General features: G+C 38.7%; 1 protein-coding gene across 2 annotated transcripts in view; it reads left to right on the forward strand.

Moving 5' to 3' along the window:
- Positions 1-21689, forward strand: part of sec24a (SEC24 homolog A, COPII coat complex component) — an 87100-nt gene that overhangs the window by 4955 nt on the left and 60456 nt on the right. For both annotated transcript variants that reach the window (XM_036589096.1, XM_036589095.1), the window contains exon 2: positions 3951-4460. In XM_036589096.1, coding sequence (XP_036444989.1) covers positions 3951-4460 — 510 coding nt within the window. The remainder of the gene's footprint in view (positions 1-3950; positions 4461-21689) is intronic.

Consider the following 21689-nt stretch of genomic DNA (forward strand, 5'->3'; position numbering starts at 1 on the left):
CAACCACTTGAGATACCATAGGAACCACCTAGCAACTACCTGGGATACCATACCAACCACCTAGCAACATCATAGCAACCACCTAGGATACTATAGCAACTATCTTGCATCATCTTAGCACCCACCCAGTTGCAGTGATGATAGTAAGGATCTCTACCAACATGATTCCATCATCACATGATTGCGGTATTGATTCCAATCATCACATGATTGCGGTATTGCGATACTGCAGTTATGGTCACAGCTCTAGTAAAATGGGCATTGTGTCTGTTCTGAATTATCACCCCCCACCGCCCCCCCCAAAAAAAAGAAATGTTGTGAAACATATTGTGTATCATAACAATCGAGTATTGATAACACATTTTACACAGTATATATTTACGTCAAATTTTATGCATTAACCGGATTCCATCTCTTATGCCAAACCTTTCAAATGTCTAGCATTATAGGTAATTTTACAAATAAATTTTAAAAGTGTATTAGTAAATCTGTTTATCATATGGAGTTGGCCACTGTGTACTGTGCAAAGTGACGAACATCTTGTAGTCAAATGTACAGTATGCGACAGCGCAGCCAGACTGATCCTGTTTGTACCTTTAACTCATTCGTACGCTCACGCTCACAGCCTTCTGAGTTGGAAAAGGTTCTGTGTGTTTTTTAACGGGGTCAGATTTGGGTTAGTGTGTGTCTGTCTGCAAGTCACAGGTTACCAAATTGATAGACAGCGCAGATGTAGCTGGAGCAGGGATGTGGAACATTATTTCATTAGAGTTTAATGTTAATGGGACACCTACTTTGATCTCCACAGAAGCTTTAAATGTGGCTTTAAATTTACACAGAGAAAGGTAGTCTTTTTTAGTTTTTTAAATAAGCAAATGCTAATGGTAAGTTTATGTTACGTCAGCCAATGTTACTAGACTAGGCTTTTTCAGCTTGTATTTTTCAGCTTGAAAAACAGCCAGTTTGTGAAGAGGTAGTGAACTGATACCGAGCGTGATAAGTGATGCTGAATGCTGTATTTCTTTCAGTTTTTAAGAGTAGAATATGAACTTGAACCCAGCTTTTATCAGCTCTTGCTAATGACAGTCTGTGGCAGTGCTATGCCATGTGATGCTATGCTGTGTGACGCTACACTATGTGACACGTAGTGTCCGGTGTACAGTGGCCTTGACAGGCAGTTGAGGAGGAAAGATGTGCATGTGCAGAAACAACGTGAATTTGAAATACAATGCACTAGACCTAGAGTCTCAGTTGTGCTAAGTCTGTGCTGGTCAGCCTTATCCTGCAGAGTTTAGAGCAGTCTTAGTTGACAGTTGACCAAATGCCAATATAAAATGTTTTATCGCAGTAAAATAATATTTTAGTATGATTTTCTCCAGGATGCACATAGCACAGTAGAGCATGTAAAGCATGATAGCAACAGCAGGGTGTAGTTGACAGTAAGCACTAATTAATATCTGCAGGGTCCCAGGGTGCCAGTAGCCTTTTCTGTTCCAGTTCCGATAGGAAATAGAATGAATAGGACACATGCACAACTAATGTCGTACGACAGTCTAACCAAACATTATTTCCATGTCAGTACCAACATCTTTTGGATCTCGCCACTAGTATTATGACTTCACAACATTTTTTTTTAGAAGAAATCATTTAAGCCAGTTACCTTTTTTGAATGCAGTGGATTTTGTTTTTGAATGAAACTTGGTCAGACAGCAGTAACCATGCAGCTGTTCTAATGGAATTAATTGCTACAGATTTTAATTTAATGGATGCATCTTGAACGAACAATAAAGGCAGTGCAATAGCTAATAGATATTTCCCAATGCAAGCAGCTTGTGTTGCAAGGTACAACACAAAACTTACTATTGACAATATATAGGCCACTTTTTGACACATCTTGTCTGTCATAGCATGTGAACAAACCTGTTCCTAAACAAACCTGTCTGCTGTTCCCACCCTCAACCGATCTATTCAGACCAATTTCTGTCAAGAAATCTATGTAAATGAGAATACCAGGGATCTATTTATCAAAAGGGAATGCAGAAAAGCCAGGTGTATTCAAAATGCAGCGGTTAGAATGCTCTCCAGGACAAAGAAAACTGAGCATGTTATCCCAGTATTACCCCAGTACTAAGATCGAAAATTGTTACAGAATTGATTTGAAAGTATTCCAGCTTTTCTGTAAATAAATTGGTGGCTAAGGACCAGAAATAGTCTCTGATCTACTGAAAGAAAACAAGCCTACAAGTCCTCAGATCCTAGGGTCTGGTCTATTGACATACAGTGCTGTGAAAGTATTTGCCCACCTGATTTCTTCTATTTTTGCTTATTTGTCACATTTTAATGTTTAACATCATGCAACTAAATTTAATATAAGATAAAGACAACACAAAACTGTGTTGTAAACAAAACTGCAGCTGAAGATCATTGTAATTATTGAAGATTTATTCAAAACCTATATCACCCATGTGAAAAAGTAATTGGCACCCTAAACCTAATAACTGGTTGTGCCACCCTTGGCAGTAACTGCAATCAGTGAAGGAATTTTGGACCAATCTTCTTCGCAGAATTGTTTTAATTAGGCTACATTTTGAGAATGAACTACTTGTTTAAGGTCTTCCCATATCACCTCAATGGGATTAAAGTCAGGACTTTGACTTGGCCACTCCAGAATCTTAATTTTGTTTCTTTTGAGCCATGCAGAAGTGAGCTTGCTTGTGTGCTTCGGATCATGGTCCTGCTGCATAACCCAACTGCACTTGAGCTTTAGGTGACAAAACCGATGGTTGGACATTCTCCTTCAGTAATTTCTGTTTTTTTCGTTTTGTACAGTTTTTTGTTTCCTGTTTTCACGTCGTGTAAATAAACTGCTTGCTTGTGCACTCTACTTTTGGTCTTGCTCATCCTATTGGTTGGCTCACCCTCGCAGACCTTACCAGTAAGCCACCCGTAAAACCCAAAATCCCTTTCTCGGGGTTTAACATCTTCACAATCGCACTACCGCCACCATGTTTGACTGTTGGTATGATGTGGAATCCAGTGTTAGCTTTAAGCCATAAGTAACAGGACCCATGTCTTCCAAAAAGTTCCACCTTTGACTCAACAGTCCACAGAATATCATCTTAACAGTTTTGGGTGTCATCTAAATGTTTTTTGGCAAATGCAAGACAAGTTCTTTTTGGTCAGCAGTGGTCCTTGCAACTCTTCCATGGATGCCATTGTCTTTCGTATTGTAGGATCATGTACATTGACCTTAACTTAGGCAAGTAAAGATGTTTGTCTGTGTTCTTTTGTGATGTCCTGTATGAGTCGTCGAAGCGCTCTTGGTAAAATTTTGGTAGGCCAGCCACTCTTGGGAAAGCTTACCACTATTCCATGTTTTCTCCCTTTGTGGATAATGCAGTCCCCAGAGTCTTAGGAATGGCTTTATTACCCCTTCCAGACTGGGACATTTCAGTAACTTTTGTTTTACATTTGTATTTGAATCTCTTTAGAATGTGGCAGCATGTGCTCCTTTTTGAGAATTTCTAGCCTGCTTCACATTGCCAGACAGTTTCTATTTAGGTGATGTTTAGATTCAACAGGTCTGGCACTAATCATGACTGGGTGTGGCTAGAGAAATTGAAGTGGTCGATTAAATTTAGTTTACTGGTTAATTTAGTAGCTAAGGAGGCAGTTAGTTTTTCACATAGGGCTATGAAGGGCTGAAGAGCATTTTTCCTTCAATAAATGAAATCATTATTTAAAAACAGAATTTTCTGTTTACTGTTGTCTTTGTTTAATATTAAAAGTAGTTTGATGATCTGAAACATTCAAGTGTGACAGATATGCAAAAATAGAAGAAATTGGGAAGGGGCAAATGCTTGTTCACTGCACTGTATGAATGGAAATTGCAGTTTTGTCTGATGAAGCTTAGATGAATATTAACCTTTTGTCATCTTTTTAATCCCTAGGTCCCTTCCAGAATCCCATAACACTTCATCCTTCAACTCAAGGGTACATTGTGGCCCAACCAAGCTCCACCATGACTCAGTCTAAAGCTCCATTGCTGCCTGCCCCAGATAACTACAATTTCAAGCTCTATCAGCAAGCCCCACCAATGAGCCTGTACCAAAGCCCCTCTGGGTCATCCATGCCCAGCAGGTCACCAGAGGGATGTTTGGAGCCCTTTGCACCGTTTCAAACTGCAGTGAATAACCACAGAATGCTTTTATTACCCACTCCACAGAGCTCCTCAACCCCTCCAGTGTCCAACAGTTTCTGCCAGAATCTTCAGCAACCTAGAAGCAGGCAGTATGAGGGACATACACACATGGGCAATGAAGTGAGCCCTAATCCAGCCCTGGGATCAAGTCTGACATCCATGGCTTACAGCTTGGGAACAGCCACACCTCCTTTTTTTTGTAATGCACCACAGTCTCCTGGACCACCACCAGCCTCTGCGAGTAACCTCCCTGTACCAGGTAGAGAGAAAATTTTCTTTTCTTTTAACCTCCTAACATAAATTTTTAGCCTATACCCAAAATATCTTGTCCACATTTCAAATTTACTAAAGTAATCTTTTCAATAATTAATAGAAGGGGTGTAGCGATACATCGTGACACGATACATTGCGATGCAAAAATGTGATGTGCATCGTGGGGATGGATGATAACGAGTCTGTTCTGTTTATTATGCCATCTAATGCAATTGCATTTTTGAACACCAGAGGGCTGATTTTACCCACACCAGCACATCATACGTCATGTTCCCATACGCCACAGTCCTTAGCCTCAGTTGGTGTTTTTATTGCAAATGACATGAGGCCGTTTTTTGTTGACGATAATGATAGATTTCGGCTTCTTAACAAGCTGGAGCCCAAGTACAGCATTCTGCCACGTCCGCACTTCAGTTGCCCTTTTTTATCAGCCCGGTACAATAAAACAAAAGCAAACGTGATGCAAACTTTCAAAGAGGCAGGCAGCGTCGCAATAACAACAGAAGGGTGGACTTCGAGGGCTACCCAGAGGTAAGTCACTATAACGGCACATGTAGTCACCGGAGAGTGGGAAATAGCGAACTTCGTACTCTAAACTTGCCCTATTTTTGAGTCGCACACTGGGCAAAACATAGCCGAGGTGCTGAAATAGGCTGTTTGGATTTGGAGCTTGAAAGAGCTATTCGCAACTGTTGTTGCGGACAGAGCGCACTATGTGGAGGTAGCAGTGAAAGAGGCTGGGCTATCACCACGCCAAGTGTTTATGTGGTGGTAGCACACTTGAAATCTTCCCAAGCACTTTAAAGCACTTTAAGTCTTAGGTGTAAACTGCGTCAGTCGTTTGCTGGGTCGAGTGAGAGGCATAACGTTAGCCGCCTTCTCCCACTGAAGTGCTGCGGCCACTGTGCTCGAGGCTAAACAGAAACTGCTATAGATCCCATTGCATAAACTCAGTATGGATGTCATCACACGAATGGAATAGCTCGCTGTCTTGAACAATAAGCAGCTGTAATGGCAACTCTTGTGCGAACGGAGATACGTCGTAATGCCCGTGAAATCTGTACTCTGGACTACTCCAACATCAATGATGCCGAGGACATTGTGAAACTTCTGAAGCCTCTGAAAACAGCCACCACCTGGCGAAAAAACCCAGTCAGTGTCACAATTTTCACTTTTCCTTCTAAATTCTTTTTTTTTTTTATTAAATACAAATTTGTTACATTTTGTACAAGAAAGGTACACATTGTTTGAATTGTTAATCCTCAGAAAAAAAGGAATGTTTTCACTTTGATATTTAATATATGCTGAAGCTACAATAACATTTTGTTTACAGTTTTTTTTTTTAAAAAGTATACAAGCAAATGCATTGTTTTGCACCGTTTACACTTCAGAAACAAAACAAGGAATGTCGTTTATGATTCTTGTTCATTCAAATTTTGTTTAAAATATCTTGAGAATGTCGAATCGTGAACTTAGTACCGTGAATCAAATCAAATCGTGAGCAGAGTGCTTCGTTACACCCCTAATTAATAGCTAATGGTAGGTAATTACTTTCCACTTAGTAAATTATATGTATTATATAATGATTTTATATCAAGGTCTCAGAATAATGCTGTCTTGTTGTCCCAGGGATGATAAAATGTGTGTACAGGGCAATGTTAAATTCATTCTGGGATGCATTTGGGACGAATAAGTTGCACTGACTGTAGAGGTGGGCAATGTGATGATATTTTGTCATTACTGTGATAAATGTTGTTCTGATAAACAGTATGAACATATCATGAATATTATCGGTACTTAAGGAGCACTGATCAACAGTATGTTTTTATTACAAAGAGAATGTAATCAGTCCCTTTTAACTATATTTAGTGCAGCACATTATGTGAAACATTGAATAAAAAATGATTTTTGATTGCTGTTTTTAAAATGTGACACTTGGTGCATTGTGTATGTGTGTCACAGTATCACAATACATATTGTGTATCATGAAAATATCCTGAAGTATCACAATATGGCATTTGTGCCATGTCGCCCCCACACCTAATGCACTGCACTTATTTTTCTGTAAATCACGTGGTTGTAAAATCCTGAACATGTCAGCCATTCACACTAGTTGTAAATAGTGTACTCCATAAATATTGGCACCTCTGGTAAACGTGAGCAAAACAGGCTGTGAAATACATTCTTTATTGCTTAACTTTTTGATCTTTTATTCAAAATATTAACATAAATCTAAGTACAATGATTGAAAAAAAAATCAAGAAATAAATATTTTTCATAAATCTGAGTGTGCCACTATTGCCTTGAGCCTTGCAAAGATAGCAGCTCTAAGTCTTCTCCTATAATGCTTAATGAGACTGGAGAACACATGGCAAAGGGTCTAAGACCGTTCCTCCCTAAGAACCTCTCCAGATTATTCAGATTCCAATGTCTACACTGTGGACTCTTCTCTACAGCTCATGCCACAGGTTTTTATGGGGTTTAGGGCACAGGTCTGGGATGGCCATGGCAAAACCTTAACATCTCCAGTTGTTTTAAACTTCTTAATAATTGCTCTGAGAGTGAAAATGGGCATTTTCAACTGTTTAGCTGTTTTCTTTAAGCCATATCCTGATTTGTGCTGCTCAACAACCTTTTGTCATACGTCACTGCTGCATTCTTTGGTCTTTCTCATAGTGATGGATGAGGAAATTTGGCCTGTGTTTTATCTCGTATATATTCATCAGTGAAAAAGGAAGTCATGGCTGACCATTTTTAGGGGTCCAAGCACCTTTAGGTGCATGGAACCCTATTGCTTTTGCTCGGATTTTTCTTCTTCTTATTATTATTATTCTTTTTCTGCCCTAAAACGGTTTGTGGAGAAGACACCGTAAGTCATCCAAAGACCAAACTTAGAGGGTAGGTGTAGATTCCCCCCCACTACTCAGGCAACTGAAATGACCCCAATTGGCCTCATGGTGGCGCTATAGAGCAACATTTTACTTTTTTGCCCCTATCTCCTGAACCATGGGGGCTAACCTCAAAATTCTTGCTTCTGCATAATCCTTGCTTTATTCTACATCAACGCACCACTGCAAGTTTTTAGCTCCGCCCCCAAATTTATCATCATAATTGGCAAAATATGTGACATCTACATTTTTCATTTTACTAGTCTGAGGTTTTTCAAGATATCAACACAATATTGGTCACAAAATGTTCAGGGGAGTCTGGAGGTCAAGAATTATCAAAAAAAATTGAATATTTATAAACAGTATGGCTGCCATGTGCCAATTAAGCCCTTCTGGGTTTGGCTTAATTCACATAAATGGCTACAGATCAAGAATGCTTTGGCCAATTCACATCAACCTTATCAGTACTGTACCCCACATGATTCTGTGGAAGCCCACCCAGGTTGATACCGATTCCTTAATAGGGGGCGCTATAACAGCCAAAAATCTGTTTCTCAGCAACCGCCAGGCCAATTGAGCTGAAACGTTGCATGCTGTATCCGTGGCCTAATATTTACATGATCTATTAAGGACAACTGAATCATTTGACAAATGTGGCCGCCATTGGCCAATAAGCTTTCAACAGGCATTTGGAGGGCTTAGCATTGGCCAATCATCACAAAAATTATATCATGTGTCCACATAGGCAATCTCTAGTAGCCTACAAAGTTTGACCTCAATTGGCCATGAGGTGGCGCTATAGAGTATAAATGAGAATAAGTCCTATACATTTTGTCATATATCAAAATAAATCAATAAATATCATTGCTTACACTGAGCATGACATTTTATCCAATACAAGTCTTTTAAAATTCTGTAAAGTTTTTCTTTGATTGATCAATGTTTGAAAATTGAGCTTTTCGAACTAGTCTGTGGATTTTAAAACAACTGTTTCAATTTTGGTCTTAAAACAATCTGTGGAGTCCGTAGGTAAATAATTATCAAAAAAACCTTGACTTTATTGCAAAGAACAGCCATGAGACACCAATGAATCTGCTCGGCCTGGCCTTTTTTGACTTAGGGGGCTACAGATTCTTTAGTTTTTAGGTGATTGTGATAAATCTTGGTAAACTTGTACACTACTGTTTTCTGATGAAACATGCAAAGTTTCATTTAAATTGATTATCATAAGCCCCTACAATACTTAGTCTAATGCGTAATTATTAAAATGTCATTATATTCTTCTATGAATGAAATAAAGAAAAGATAATGGTTTTAAATTACACATCTTATTAACATCTAAAACATTGCAATTGTATGTCTGTTCCAAAATTGCACAGGAAATGTGGACATTTGAGTTAAAGCCAGGATGGCCACATAATTAATAAGGGTAATATCTTTTCTGCCCAGCAGAGGGAGCATCAGCATTAAATGCAAATTATGACTTCAAACATACTTATGGTCACAGTCTTTGCAACATCTATCTTGCGGCAAAGGAACTTTGTAAATTTTATGTATTCCACTCAGCCAAGCAATTTTGATGAAAATGATCAGTTGAGGAAACATATGACATTTGGTTTGAATTGGCTTAAGTTGGCTCTTACAATGCTCAATGTACTGCCAACAACCTAAAATGTAATTATTCCTGTCTAAGATTAAAATAAAGACATGATTATTGTTTCAAATTATGCATCTTAATGACACATTAACACTTTGCATAATGTGTAGGTTGTACTGTACAGGAAATCCTATAATTTGATTTCAGCAAATTTTGGTCAGATTTTTCTCTGGCCACCAGAGGGAGCCAAATCAGTAACTGCACGTCATTGTTGACATACATGGAAAGCTTTACTGTATGTCTTTAAGCGAAGAGCATTTCTGAATGTTATGTTTTTCACTAAGCCTAACAATTTTGCAAATACAAGTCTTAAAAAACTTTCAGTAATATCACGGTTGAAAAAAGATGGAGAATAGACATTTCTTACCAATTCTTAAGTTTAAATCAAAAAAATACACCAATTGTTGTCTAAATATAACCAAATTTTACACAAATATACAAAATGACAAACTGACAGTGTATTATGATTTCGTTTGAAATTATACTACTCAATAGTCACAGTAATTGCAAGCTGGAAACTAATTCCCAATGGGGTGGTGCTAGGTTCCTTATTGCTCTAGACCGATAAATTCTCTCAAAAAAACAGGTCTACTGTGGGCCTCTTGTAGCTCGCCATGACAACATCCACCTTTGAAGATTAAGGTCATGGGTTTGATTCCCTGTACTGGTGTTGGATGGTGCTGTAGCAGTTGTTGTGAACACACGCTTAATTATCTTAATGAAGGGTCTTTCTTAAAAATCCAAAGATTTGCTGCCTTCTATGTCCAGAGACATGAAATTTGTTTATGCTGCTACTTTGTCCTAAAGTGGTGCGTGGTTCCGTGTTGCGTCCTTTCAATGAATTGTTTCAAAAAGTGCACTTTTGCCACAGATGTCTTGTGGCTCAGCGTTAGAGCCTCTGCCTTTGAACTCTAGGGTCGTAGGTTCGAATCCCCGTCATGGATGCTAAAATGAGTTGTGTAGATTGTAGCAGATGTATTAGCTAGTGGCCTTAATCATAGGAAAAGGAGATCTTTCTTAAAAATCTGAAGATCTGCTGCAGTCTACGACCAGGGGCCACTACTTTACTCCTCTAGGTCTTCCAGGTGCTTGGACCCCGCAGATTGCTGCTTGCGGCTATATTTTTTGTTTCTAATCGCTCAGATGAACTTTAGAACACACACACGCTTATCCTTCTGGGTTGCAGGGGGAGCTGGAGCATAGCCCAGCAGTCATTGGGCGCAGGGCAGGATACACCCTAGACAGGTCGCCAATCCATCGCAGGGCAGACAGACAGACACATACATTCACACACACATCTGTGGGAGGAACCCGGAGCACCCAGAGGAAACCTACACAGACACAGGGAGAACATGCAAACTCCACCCTGGTCGCCTGGCCGGGAATCAAACCCAGACCATTTTTGCTGTTAGGGGACAGTAGTACTTTAATACTAGTAGTATTAAAACATAGAATATAAATGGGAATGCACTTCTATTAGATGTTATTCTTACAAATTTCTAGGGGTGCCAACAATTCTGGCACACACAGATTTTAGAAAAATATTTGTTTAATGACAAGACTTGGTTTCTTCTTTCAATCATTGTACCTTATTGGATTTTTTCTGATATTTTGAATAGAAGATCAAAAAGATAAGCAATTAAGAACATTTTTTACAGCTAATTTTACCAGGGGTGCCACTGTTTGTAGAGGGCACTGTATAATAGGGCTGCAACAAACGACTAATTTAGTAGTTAAATAATCTATCAGTTACTGAGATGAATAATCAGTTATTTGGATTATGAATCATTACATCACCAAATAACTATTACTACAATAACTATAAAAGCTATTAGCTTTTAAATTTAACTTGAGGTTGTTTTATGTATTTGCTAACTAACAGTGAAGACAATAAAGATTAATAACATTCAAGGATTTCCTGTCAAAATTTAAACCCAAGGAGGTGCAAAGTAGCAGCAATAAAATATAACAAAACTAAATCAGTTTTCCTTTAATCAGGTAAATAAAAAAATCTTTCTAAATTTAAATGTTAAATTGAAAGTGCAGTCTGTGCTCTGTGCATTCTGCTGTGTCTACACTCTGTTCTACAATCTAAATTCTACAATCACAGGTCTTTATTGAAACGGAGGAAAAGTCAGATACTCCCCACTGCAAAGAATATGTGCTCTGATGGAGTGGATGGGAAAGTGGCAAACGTTTGTGGCAAACTTGTTCTCTATGAACAAGGTGAACGATTGAACGATTTTGTGTAAACAGTTCATTTCAAAGGTAACCCTTTGTCCAGCTGCCCTGTGTGTTCACGGAGAACTACCTCCTGAAACTGTTTACAAGTGGAGCCAAACGTTCACGGAGAACAGAAACTGTTTGCAAACTCTCTCTTGTGTTCTTGTGTTCGAATTCAACCGCACCGGTGGCCTCAACGTTAAGACAACGATGCAGTGTTTAAACATGTAAACGTTATCTGGAAAGTGAACAGTGTCACTGTAAATAATAGTTACTTGCTTCTCTGTTCCAACTCCAGTACCATTTCAAGAGAACATGCATTTCGAAATAGAAAATGCTACAGCTCATAACATGAAGTAGGACGGCTTTTAACAATAACATTAGCTATCTAGTTCACTACCACAACTATGGCTGTGTCCCAAACCACACACTTCTGTACTTCACATACTGCACTAATGTGTGCACTTCTAATGGTATATGTGCTATTTTTACACACTATTTAGTGTGCTAGTATGCGGTTTGGGACGGAGCATATCTTACTGAGATAAATCTTCCTCCAGTGAGCCGACGTGTTTCCGATGTGCTCCCATGCCAGCTAATTTCGACTTAACAAATAGCACAACTGACAACCAGTTTTCTGAGTTTAGCTCCCGCACTTGTAAGGATTTTGTTCTTGAGGCAGCCATCGCGCTGTTGTTAACAGTTTTTGTTTATCGGATTTCCACTGCTAGCACATAGCTAGTTTTCTGTTGGGTTTCATCAAATGTTATGTTAGCATCAAGCTCGGGTCTTTTATATTCACATATTCTTTAGTATGCTATAGAGTGCACATGGAAAGTTGAAACTTGAAAATTTTTATAATTTTATATAAATTTATAATTTTTTTAAGCCACAATAATTGAAGTCTAAACTACAATAAATTTGATCAGCAAAGATTTTTAGGCATTTATTAATATATGAAAAATGTTCAAAATAAATTGTAGCTGGACTGTGTCATAAATAAATGCCTGGAATCCCTGTTACCTGATCTCAGGGAACAAAATCAAAGTTTAAATGACGTGAAGTAGCTAGCTATGTGACATTACTTAGAGTGGGCTTTCTTCCTTGTCCATTTTTCTTCCAAGTACAATTTATAGTTTTGTAGCTGTAGCACAGAGACAGCAGGAATCATCTAAGACTAAAGTGTTTTGGAGGAGTTCATGGATTGCGTTTACATGCAATTAATAATCTAATAACTGCAGGAAGTAGATTTTGTTAGTTATCCGATCAACGCGTTTACATGCACTTGGGTAATCAGATATTTGTGACACCAGGTCTGCATGAGTCAGGCAGTAATCTGATTTTTGCTTTGTAACTGCCCAATAAACTCGCCTGTAATGGGGAAGTGTTTCTATTTGCGTGTGTTTACAATGGGCTAAAATCGCACACTGCATGCCAGGCGGGAATACACAATAGCAGAATATTGAGTGGCATTTCATCTGACTGTTGCGATGTCAGCAGACCCTTGTTTACTGCCAACTTGGGTTGTTTGTTCATTGGTGTAGCAGCGTACACTAGGCTTACATGGTTTTAGGTGGTATTGAATGTTGGTATTGGTGCATTTTAAAAAGCATGGTATCGAGCTGATACCAGTATCAGTATTGATATATCCCTAGTATACACAATTAATACATTGTTGTTGTTTACTGGATATATTTTGAACTGCAGTAACAAACATGAAACAACAGAAATGAAGTGCTACAGAGGTCTCAAAAATGAAACAAAAAAACAGGTTCTCCTGAGGCATGGGTGCAGAAAAAAAAAGAACAGTTCCATGCTGGGAAAGGCAAAAACCAAAAAAATCCATCCGCACCCACAAGGCATGTGCAAAATAAATCCCAGAACATGCCATTGTTTTGTGTCCTGATGAAGGCCTGAGAAGGCCGCAACGTGTCGGCACATTTTTATGCGTATTGCCATATTTCAGTAAAGGCTTTTTATTTTTTTTCTAAGGACCGTGTGCCTGGGATTTCTTTGTTCTGGGATTTATTTTCTACATGCCTTGTGGATGTAGTTACAAACATTTTTTTAAATTATGGTTAATTATGATAGAGAAATATTGTTATTTTTTCAAAGATAGCGAAAAAACTACCAGGAGGTCTCCAGGATAGCATGGAAAGAGTCAAATCAAGTTTACTTGTATAGTGTTTTTACAACAAGCGTTATCACAAAGCAGCTTTACAGAAAATCCAAGCGACAGTGGAAAGGAAAGAGCAATATGAATAGAGAACAGGCTTTTCTCACAAACTAGTGTAAACAATAAGATTATAAACAAAAAGAATAAATCTATTGATAAAGTATAAGAACAACACTAAATACTCATTTGTAACTGTGTCTAGAACAAGGGGGCGTTCAAGAAACAAGCTGCATTACACTCAGTTCAATGTGAAGTGGGCCAGACCAAAAAATCAGCTAAGTAGGCCAGTAACACACAAACTCATATCCTCATATGTTCTTATCTGAAACGTGCATTCTGATTGAAAAAGTGAAGTGAACTGATGCTGTTGATATGTTGTTTTTTTCACAAGGTCTTTTTAGCAAACCTCAAAGAATACAAAGGATTGCACAATACAAGTGCATATTAATGCATGTACAAGTGCATTAATATTTATCTTTAAACAGTGTGTAATTGCAAATGTGAAAACTGTACAGTCCTGCTTAATCTCATTTATTAAGATGTAAGCAGCTAAGATGAGAAAAGCTAACTTTGCTAGATAGCTAACTGATCTTAGAAGTAGTGCTTAGAGATGGTTGGTTGAGGCAAGTGAAGTAGGGCTTAGAGACCAGTAATTGGTTGAGCATCATGCCAATCATTGTTTCGTAAGTGGTCAGTTGTGCTCCAGAAGATTAATTTAGTATGTGAATTTTGAATTCTTCTGGCTGGCCAACTAAGAGCCATTTTCAGGCTGGTCCCAGCCCTTGGCAATATGTTTGCCACCCCTAATCTTGACTAAAATGACAGGAGCATTAGCGATTCTCAGATTCCCCAGCACTTAGAAGCAGCAAAGTTTGAAAAAAAAAATGATAACATAGGGGAAAAATTAAGCAATAGGCTAGCAACAATACACAGCTTTTAAGGTTAGACAGTCTAAAAGCATTATGTCCAAAGAACATTTTGAAGAATTCAGTTCCATTGGTTTAATCAGGCATTATAGCTTGATGCCCTCTAGTTCAACCACATGCATACTTGACTCTAAAGTGTTTCAATAGTGACAATTCTAGCTAATTTTAAACATAATTTAAGAGAGCTAGCAATTCATGACTAGCAATAACAGCTTTGAATGGCTGTACACACATAAAATCATGATATTTTTATTAAAACACAAAGATTAATTGCAAAAATTTGTTTTAATAGAGATAGTTCTTAAGGTTGATTTTTAGACTTTGGGAGACATTTACTTCAAAACAATGTGATTTAACTGCTCAGCACGTGGCAGTGAAGGACAGGGATGCAGTCTCACTTCCTGCTCTAAAATACTGGGACGTGGCTAAAATATGGCTCTGCCTATGGACTAAACCTCTGTGTTTCGGTAGTGAAATGTGGGACAGGATTTTTTTAATGAAGTTTTTTTATTTAAAAAGTAAACTCATGAAAAATTTCAGCTTCATTTGAAAAGAAATCAAAACAGCTTTGGAAAAAAATTATTATTAATTATTATTGTCCTATACCTATTTTAACCCCAAATGAGAGTCAAGGGTTAACCCATCATCAATGATCTTTACCAGTCTGTGTAATTGTAAAACACCTGCAAAGAATGCTTCAAACCAGTTTGAGATTGTTAATAGATTGATAGTACTCTACAGGAGAAAACTGATTAAATACAAGGCGTTTAATACTCGGATACGTGGGTTAACCAGGGACATACTAGTAACTAGAGAGGAATTGGAGGTGATTTGCTTTATGAGGATTGAAGCATAGATATGGGTATAACCTAAATTGAGCCTGAAAAGGAATGTATTCTAAACCTATCACAGAGGTCAACAACCCAAATGTTAAGAGACATTTTGTCTTTTCAACAAAAATCACACCACCTTGGGAGCCACAACATTTTATGTCCATTTTACCAGCTATAACTGCATTTCTCGCATACCCACCAGGATTGGTGGAATAATTTCTTGTGAAATGTTTCTCAACGTTCAACTTTTTACAAGGCTGAAGTCAGCTTCTACAACTTCTTGTTCAGATTTTCCCAGTCTACCTTAAATATGGTGCCTGATGTACCAGAATGTAACTGCATTCAAACAAGAAGCTGGAGAAGCTGACTTCAGCTTCATGAGTTTTTAGTGTTTGATAGTTCCTCATTGCAGATTAAATGCATCAGGAAACCACCTGGAGTGATTATAAATGCAAAGCCCATTTATCTCCAAATTATCGATGTTTGTCTTAAATCTTGCTCTTTGCCACTTTGTTAGCTACTAGCTATGTGAGACTGTTGCCTGTGTTGCTGTGACGAGCAGTCTGCACGCCAAACTTCAGGATTAAAAGGTACTTTTAGGCAAGCTTAGGTATTTTTACCTAAAAATCTAATTCTGCTATGGAGCCACAACAGGACAGTAAAAGAGCTGAGGCCGCTGCTGGCGCTGCTGGTGCGGCGCTGATGGCTCTTAAGACCAGACTGGCCTTCCCAAGGTGCAGCAGGACGATGGTTTTGAATATGTTCAGAATTTGAGGGTGCGTAATTCTCTTTCTAAACTAATTTGCTCAACTGGCTAAGATATAAGAAAAAGCTGGTGACATTTTTTAGGCTGACTCTTGCTGTAGCATGGAGCAGGCTTATGGTGGGTGTAGCAAACAAAGACGCTTAGCAGATCTGGCAATAATTTCTTAATAACTTCTTAATAGCAACTAAGGTTGAAAAACCTTGCGCCTTTGATTTTGTCTGGCTTTAGGCTAACCCTGTTGAAGGCTGAGCCAGGATGCTGATAGTTCCTCCTTGTGTATGTATGATTAACTGTTCACTATCCTCAACCCTGGTTTGTGCTCTTACCTTCTTAAGCGCCAGAGCCATGTGGAGAGAGAGAGTTGTGTCATCTCTTTTCACTCCAGTGGGGAGGGAATCCAACTCTGCCTAGAAACTACAATAAGACAGCACCCTGGGTTTTGCAGTTTTTTACCTGTTCGTTATTTTTAATAAAAAAAACATTCATCTTCCCAATGATGTGGCCTGTTTGTGAAACGTGCAAATGCAATCTCACATTTTTTGTTGTTGTAATCTTTAGTAATGGTAAGTTATTTAGTAATTTAGAAACCATACATTCTTACTCCTTTCTCTGAGTGATTTAAAGCATCTCCAGGCAGCAGAGCAAACCTTGCTGGGGACTATGTGCAAGGACAACACAGAGAAAAGGGCATAGACAAACTGCTTGCCATGCTATTTATGTTTGAGTTTGTTATAACTTTATTCAGTTCATTGCAGTAAATAAGTACATAGTAAAAAGACAAGATACATATAATATTTTTATATGTACACAAACAAATATAATTTTTGCATATGCAAGCCAAACAAATTTCTTCGGTTCCTTCTTCTTCTGTCTTTCCTGAAAGTTTACATTAGTAATCAGTATTATCTAGGCCCTGGGATTACTGAAACTACCATGAATTAAAGATATGTTAATGTTAGAAAATCAATCTGATCTCAATTTTAAAACATTCCTTCCCTTACCTCTAAATATATCAATAAATATTAGGGTAGGACAGATCTTAACTACTATGCAAGTGTAAGAACATAATATCTATAATACTAAAAACTCAAAGCAATAAACCATGGCAGCACACTTTGTAACCATGTTGGCGTTAACCTAACGTGTCAAGAAGGCAAGTAATGATAGCTGTTTAATCCTCAAATCGTTGGTGTTCATTATAAATATTGTAAATCAATGCATTTATTGACTGCTAATTACCAAAAGACGCAGTTCTGTTGCGCTGTGTTTATGGATTCAAATTGCCCACCAAGACCTTCCTGGAACTATTCAAAGTCTACATGTCTAATCATGTGACCATCAAGCATTTTGAACTTCCGTTGATGCGACTCTCTCTCTCTACATGGCTCTGGTAAGCGCCATCTGGTTTTGAGCCATTCAGCATAAAGAAATTCTGAATTCTTTTTCTTTAATTAAGTGGGAGTGGCTTAACAGAATTGATGAGGGATATCATGGGCAAGCAAGTTCCAAATACACTATCAGTTTGAATCTTCCCCTCAAAACTGGGGGGCGGGGGGTTCAGGTTGCAAAACGGCGCTCAGGAAAAAATGAAAATTGTTGTGTGTCACCTTTATTTCACCTGATGGTCCTTTCCCCATCCGCTCTGAAGGTCGTCGGGGTTATTACAAACAAACCAGTCCTTGTTGGTAAATTTAGGTCTATCTGCTTAAAGTAACAACTTCCTTGTATCTGCGTTCATTGTCCATTTTATCTTGGCAGTTACCAAATTGCAAGTCACAAGTCTTTAGTTTTGACACTCACGTTCTGAGTCAAGTCCCAAGTCAGGAGAGTTGAGACTTGATTCAAGTCCTGAGTCAGTACAGGCAAGCCTCCAGTTGAGTCCACTGTCAATACAGGCAAGTCTTCAGTCAAGTCCCCAGTCAAGTCCCAAGTCCTAATCTTAAAGTGCTAAACAAGTCTGCATTCTTCAGCTAATTTAAGGCCATTTCAACACTGAACACCAAAAATGATGGTAATAGTAACAATGACGGCATGTTACTAGTGTGTGGAAGTACATTATAATTTTTTTAAATTTTGTTTTCACCCTTCTAAATAAAGTACAAATCCATGGTACACAGAGAACCATGGCAAGTACGTACTACACACGTAAGGAATTTTCAAAGTACTATCAAACTTCAAATATATTTGAAGCTAAGAATTTTTGATAATTTTTGGGAACACTGCAACTAACAAAGAGCTGCTTAGCTTAGCAAACAGCCGCTAGTTTGAATTGAATTTAGGCAACAGCAGAAATCAAAACAGCAGAGCTAAACAGTGTTTACAGAAAAGACAGCAAAAAAATGGTGAATGTACGAAGCTGAGGTTGACTTTTTATTCACCAGCGTCTTCTTTGAATTTTTCGTTCCACCTTAAAATGGGGCAGCATTTACGCTCCAGCCCCTAACTACTGCACCATTTAAGGTGGAACATCAATAAAGAAGCTGGTGAATATAAAGTCAACTTCATGGTGATGTGCTTGATTTACCTGCAGAAGCTGTTAAAATCGGTCAAATAGAGAGAGCTCTGTTTCTTTTGTTTTGCTTCCATGAGAAAAATGGTCAGTTCGCCTGGTTTTCTCCAGGTTTCTTCAGTAACAGTTTAAGATGAAGGGCTTATTGATACTGCTGATGCTTTGCTTGTTTCCAGCTTATGGAGGCGAATTAACACTTGTCTTCCAAAATAAAATAGGCCAAACATAAGCACAGTAACAGACATTGGAGGTCACTGCTGTTCATACATTTTATGGCAGGAAAAAAATCCGTTCACATGAAAACTGTTTGGCTGTGTAGAGTCCCATCTGCAGTCAGTGTTTCCGAGGCATGAGGGGCAAGTCCAGGTCAAAGTCAGAGTTATTGGTGTTCGGCCCAAAGTCGGATTGCGAGTCTTTTTTGATTTTGTTGGGTCACGTCTCAAGTCATCAAATTCGTGACTCGAGTCGGAGTCATGTCTTAGTCGTCCACACCTTAGTCCACACCTCTGTCATATTGTTGCATTTTATGCCTCTTCAGGTACAGATTGTAGGCCTGATCTGACACAGAGGTTTCTTTGCATAATTTGTTAGCTTTGCTTTACCCCATTTATCAAATGTCAGGACATCCATAGGACCACTGCTAAGCAGTTATCATTTGAATGGTGGGTTGTTCTCAGTACTGCAGTGATAATAACATGGTAGTGACATGTTTGTGTGTGTTGCACTGGTACAAGTGTATCAGAAACAGCAGTTATGCTGAAGTTTTTACAGTGTCCACTTACTGTCCACCCTGTTAGAAATGCCTACCATGTTGGTCCACCTAGTACAGGTATGTCCAGTCTTGTCCTCAAAGGGATGGTGTGGGTGCAAGTTTTTATTCCAAACAAGCAGATCACAGTCTTCAAACAACTGATCAAGTGTGCTCCTGCTTTGTTACAAAGAAAAATTACAGTCACACCAGGTAAGATTGGGCACCCCTGACTTAGTAGATGTAAAGTTAGAGATGATAGCTGATCTGTTGCTCCATGGCTTGTGTTAGCTATTCTCAAGTAGTAGTCAGTTTCTGGCCACAGAACACCGTTGGCTGAATAATTTGGATAGTGGATTATTCTCAGTCCAGCGGTGACAGTGATTTGTTTAAAGCTCCAGCAACACTACTGTGTGATCCATGCATACCAGAAAAACAAAAAACAGTAACATCACTACTAGATGTGCCTAATAAAGTGGCCAATGAGTGTAAATATTTTTGCAGTTTAATGATTAGATGTCTTGATCAGCTCAGATACTGATCTTTCAGAGTGCTTAAATAATAGTAACTATATTACATCGCAGTTCATTGTAAAGCTGTAGTGTAGTGTTGTAGTGTTTGTGGTCACTATTAATAGGCATCCCTAAATAACCTTTGGAAAAAGGTAAAAGTGTTGAATCTAGACTTCACATTTGCATATGTAGTGTGGTATTTTTATTTTTATGCGTGTTCTATAAATCAATACTAGACCAAAGGTTAGTTACAACACTATTTTATCTGTGGTGGTAAATTATTTTTGACATGGATGTCAGAGACTGTAGATAGATATTGAAATGGACACCATAAGGCACCCAAACATTACAACTGGAGGGTGAGTGCAGTACTCAGACAAGTGAAATGACCTTAGTTAATTTGATAGTGTCGCTACAGAGCAGCATTTTACATTGTGGCCCGTATTTCCTGAACTGTGAGGCCTTCTGTCAAAATTCTTGATTCTGTGTAATCCTTGGGTAATTCCACGTAAACACCTCACTGGCTAATTTTTCTACTAATCTCAGGTTTTTAACATATCCACACAAAATGTTCATAGAAATCTGGAGATAAAGAATTATTTTTAAAAATGTGGATATTTGTAAACAATATGGCTGCCAAATGCCAATTAAACCCTACTGGATTTAGCTTAATTACAAAAACGGCTATGGATCAGGACTGCTATGGCCAGTTCTTATGAAACTTAAAATTCTTATAGGCCACATTGATTCCAGGAAGCACACCAAGCTTGAGACCAATTTTTTTGTCGGTAGGGGGGCACTATAATAAACAAGAACCTGTCTGTTAGCAACCACTTGGCCGATTGAGATTGAGAGGCTACTTTATAAGTCAGGTCTTAAGGACAACTCAATCTCTGGACAAATATGGCCACCGTTGGCCAATAAGCTTGCAGTAGGCATTTGGAGGGCTTAGCGCACTGGCCAGTCATCATGAAACTTGAATGATATATCCACATAGGCACTCTCTAAGTTTGACCTCAGTCGGCCATAAGGTGGCGCTGTTCAACAACAAGAATGAATAGAAATAAATTTTATCTTGAATAAAAATAAATTATATCATGCATTGCAGTGAGCCTGAAATTTTATCAAAATTTTGTAAAAAAGTTTTTCTACAGTTGTTCAAATTTTGAAGAATTAACTTTTCAAAGTAGTCTGTGGATTTTAATCAAATTGCCTCAAACTTGGTCTCAAAATAATCTATGAAGTTTGTAGGAAATTATTTAAAAAAAAAAATGACTTTAAAGGACAGCGTCTGCAAGACATCACTCAAACTGTTCAGCCTGGATTTTTCTGACAAAGGGCTATAAATCCATAAGCTTTCCTCAGATTGTAATTGGAAAGAATTGTATAGAATCATGTTTTAGTAATTTGAACAAAAGTGTCAATATTTCTCTCTACGAATAAAATAATGAAATGATTTCAAATTACACATCTCACTAAGACCTAAGAGCCAGTTTCTGCCGCAGGGATCTATGCCGCCAAGGGCTTCCCCACCATCTCCCACTGCCTATACGGCACTGCACCGATCCCCCATGTTGGACCTTGCGGGTGGTGGGCCCACATGGTCCACCCATGTTGCCTTTTCAGGCTGAGCCCGGCCGGGTTACGTGGGCTGCACGGCCACCAGACGCCCGTTGAGGAACACTACCCCCAGGCCTGGCTCCAGGGGTAGGTCCTGGTAACCCTCTCCCAGGCAGGGCACACAGTTTTCGGTGTCCTTTTTTCATGAGGATCTTTGGATCGAGTTAGTCTGGGTCTTCACTCCAGGCCTGTTTGCCCTGGGAGACCCTACCAGAAGCGTATTGCTCCCGACAACTTAGCTCTGAAGATCCCTAGACCACACAAGCCCTTCCGCCATGGCAAGGCCCCGATCCAGGAAGGGCCTCCTGTTCATGATATTCATGAACAGGGTGTCAAGGCGTAGCCGAGGTCAGGAGG

This window comes from Colossoma macropomum, unplaced genomic scaffold, assembly GCF_904425465.1.
Source record: "Colossoma macropomum unplaced genomic scaffold, Colossoma_macropomum, whole genome shotgun sequence".
Taxonomy (NCBI): Eukaryota; Metazoa; Chordata; class Actinopteri; order Characiformes; family Serrasalmidae; genus Colossoma; species Colossoma macropomum.